General features: G+C 48.7%; 2 protein-coding genes across 2 annotated transcripts in view; one reads left to right on the top strand and one right to left on the bottom strand.

Annotated features, from left to right (window-relative positions):
* The window catches only part of LOC126574937 (guanine nucleotide-binding protein subunit beta-5), a 1,835-nt gene extending 1,245 nt beyond the window's left edge, over nt 1-590 (bottom strand). The window contains exons 1-2 of the mRNA XM_050235357.1: nt 392-590; nt 33-288 (exon numbers count right to left, since the gene is read on the bottom strand). Coding sequence (XP_050091314.1) covers nt 33-288; nt 392-509 — 374 coding nt within the window. The 5' untranslated portion in view covers nt 510-590. The remainder of the gene's footprint in view (nt 1-32; nt 289-391) is intronic.
* Nucleotides 591-1,185: 595 nt separating this feature from the next.
* The window catches only part of LOC126576512 (histone-lysine N-methyltransferase PR-Set7), a 3,489-nt gene continuing 2,174 nt past the window's right edge, over nt 1,186-2,500 (top strand). The window contains exons 1-2 of the mRNA XM_050237817.1: nt 1,186-1,590; nt 1,792-2,500. The exon at nt 1,792-2,500 is cut by the window's right edge and continues 369 nt beyond it. Of these exons, the coding sequence (XP_050093774.1) occupies nt 1,581-1,590; nt 1,792-2,500 (719 nt within the window). The 5' untranslated portion in view covers nt 1,186-1,580. The remainder of the gene's footprint in view (nt 1,591-1,791) is intronic.

Genomic DNA, 2,500 nt, shown 5'->3' on the forward strand with positions numbered 1-2,500 from the left:
GACGAGACGGGCGGAGCCCGTGGTGCACCTACCCGCAGGCTACTAGATTGCCGGAAGGTGCGTAGGAGCACCCCATGACCCAGGTTGTTGGCATGGTTACGGCATGCTCCTTGTTGGTCGTGAACGCGTCCCAAATGATCAGCTTGCCATCCTGTGAGGAGGAGACGATGTGGCGCTTGTCCGGCGACCAATCTGAACACAGCACTTTGGCCTGGTGGCCCTTGAGGACACGACGGGGCTTGATGTTTAAGTAGCTGATCATCTCCAACCGCTCCGCCACCGACGATACTGGGCGATTGGGGAAGAGGGAAAAAGGCATGTGATTCTCGAAATAAACAAACAGGACTCTCGAACACGGATCGATAAGCCCAGGCCACATCGCTCAACTCACGAGCCACATCGTTCAGCTTTTGGCGCTCTTCCTCCAACTTGGACTTGAGATTTTCCGCTTCCTTCACCAACGCGGAAACCTTTTCGGAGTTGTGCGCGTTGCTCAGCACGTCGGTCATCTTCAAACGTTGCCGAACGTCCACCGGAAGCTGCAAATCTCGGTCGGTTTCGCAGGACCCACTTTTCACCCTCGGCGAGCCTTTTTTGTTTTTTTTAACAGCGCCTTAACAAGCCTCCTTACCAAGGCCTTGTTAAGGCGTTTATTAGGGCCCTTCTGTTGATAGGCTCTTTCGGCTGGACTGCCGACAGAAAATGGCCTCCTTTGGACACAAAGTGCAGTATGAAAAGGTCGCGTTTTGTGACTCGAGCTTTGAAATTAGCGTTTTTGATTTTTTAAAATATTTTTTTGTAATTTTTAAAAGAAACGAAAATTAGATATTCATCAAAACAATTCCGGGCCACCCGAACCGAACTCTCAAATCTGAACGCGGTGCGTCGTATTCTCGCAGGTGATATCGCCTGGTATGAATCATTCAAACGAGCAAAAGCGATACTATACCTGATAAAATCCTGATGATGACCTGACCTGATGATAAATGAAAATTTCCGGATTTCCTTCATATCACCAAACGCTTTCTGTCGATTTGGTAAACATGTGTTTGACAGTCACTGAAGCATAGCCAAAATCCAATATGGCGGCGAGTGAAGTGCTATGACTTACGTGCATCTGAACGCGGTCTAGAAAAAAGCGAGAAATGAAAATTAGATTGTTTTCAGTCTCGAAGCGGAAGGCGGAGGAAGCGGGAAAAGTTTCCTTCATTTGCGAGTTTTTTCTCAAAAGAATCGCCCAAGCCACACTGAGCCTGCATCAACCAAGTTGAGATTTTCCGCAGCCCACCGCCGTCTTGTGTTTTCGCGCGAGAGGGTGGATCTTTCGTCGCAGAACTCAACAAAAGTGCGTGCTTCCATTTTGGATTTTGTTGGTGCGTGCGTTCGACAAATTCTTTGTTTTGCGGTGGAGGATGGAGAAAATCGCTGCTGGATTCGCGCCTCACGGCATAAGTTAGAGTGTTCGGCCAACAGGGGAATCGAAAACAGAAAACCTTCTAATACCGCCGCTTGCTTCGCATCCAACAAGCCGACCCGCTGAACTAATTCGATCGGGCGAGAGAATCCAAGCGGTGCCCAAAATGATTAAAGGTGCGTGCTCTGGTATACGTTTTCTCAAAGATTTCTTTCTCCGCGCAAAGCTTCTCCGCAAAATTCCATTTTTTTAAACTCTGTCTCAGAAACATCAATTGTTCATTACGGGCCGATATGCTTCGAAGCGGAAAAATAGCATAACTCGTGCTTACCATCTTCTTATGAGTGTAACTTCTTATTTTATTTTTATTCTTTTAGGAAGAAGGCAGCGGAACGCCAACGGAGCGAAGAGTTCTAGCGCGGCATCTGCCAAATCCGTTACCGACGACGCAGCAAGCCCGAAGCGAAAGGATTTCAAGTTCGATCTCCACAGCACAGACGCCACCGTATCCGTGGCGCTGAAAAATGATTCAATGGTATTAAGGGGTGGTCGTTTGAAAACTGTGGACATCTCGCGATACTTACAGCCAACGGTTCGATGCAAAAATGCCCCCACCATACAACCGGTAGCTGCACCGAGGACTGCCGATCGGTTCATTGATATTACGGACGAGAATACGTGCGATTCCTTCGATGCTCCTCAGCCTGCCGATGATGACGATGATGTTTGCATTACTGCCATTACAACGCTGGACGAGCTGAAGCGGGAAGGATCCAGGATTCCTCCACATCACAACAATCACAACAATAATAACATATTTCTGCAGGAGCCCGTCTTGAGCTTGAACTTTGACAAAACACCAACCTCGCCGAATCGGACGCGCCTTCTCATTCAAAGCCCTTCCTTCGCTGGAAACGCTGAGCTAAACAGCAACCGGTTCTCATCGCCATCGCAACCAAAGAGTGATTCCCCCTGGAATGGAATTGCGCCCATGGCTAGCTGCCATACAAATGGTAGTGGTATGGGCCTCCTGGGGACATCGACAAACAGCAAAGCTCATGAGCACCCGCATGCCTTAGATCTGTC

This window comes from Anopheles aquasalis, chromosome 3 (genome assembly GCF_943734665.1).
Source record: "Anopheles aquasalis chromosome 3, idAnoAquaMG_Q_19, whole genome shotgun sequence".
NCBI lineage: Eukaryota > Metazoa > Arthropoda > Insecta > Diptera > Culicidae > Anopheles > Anopheles aquasalis.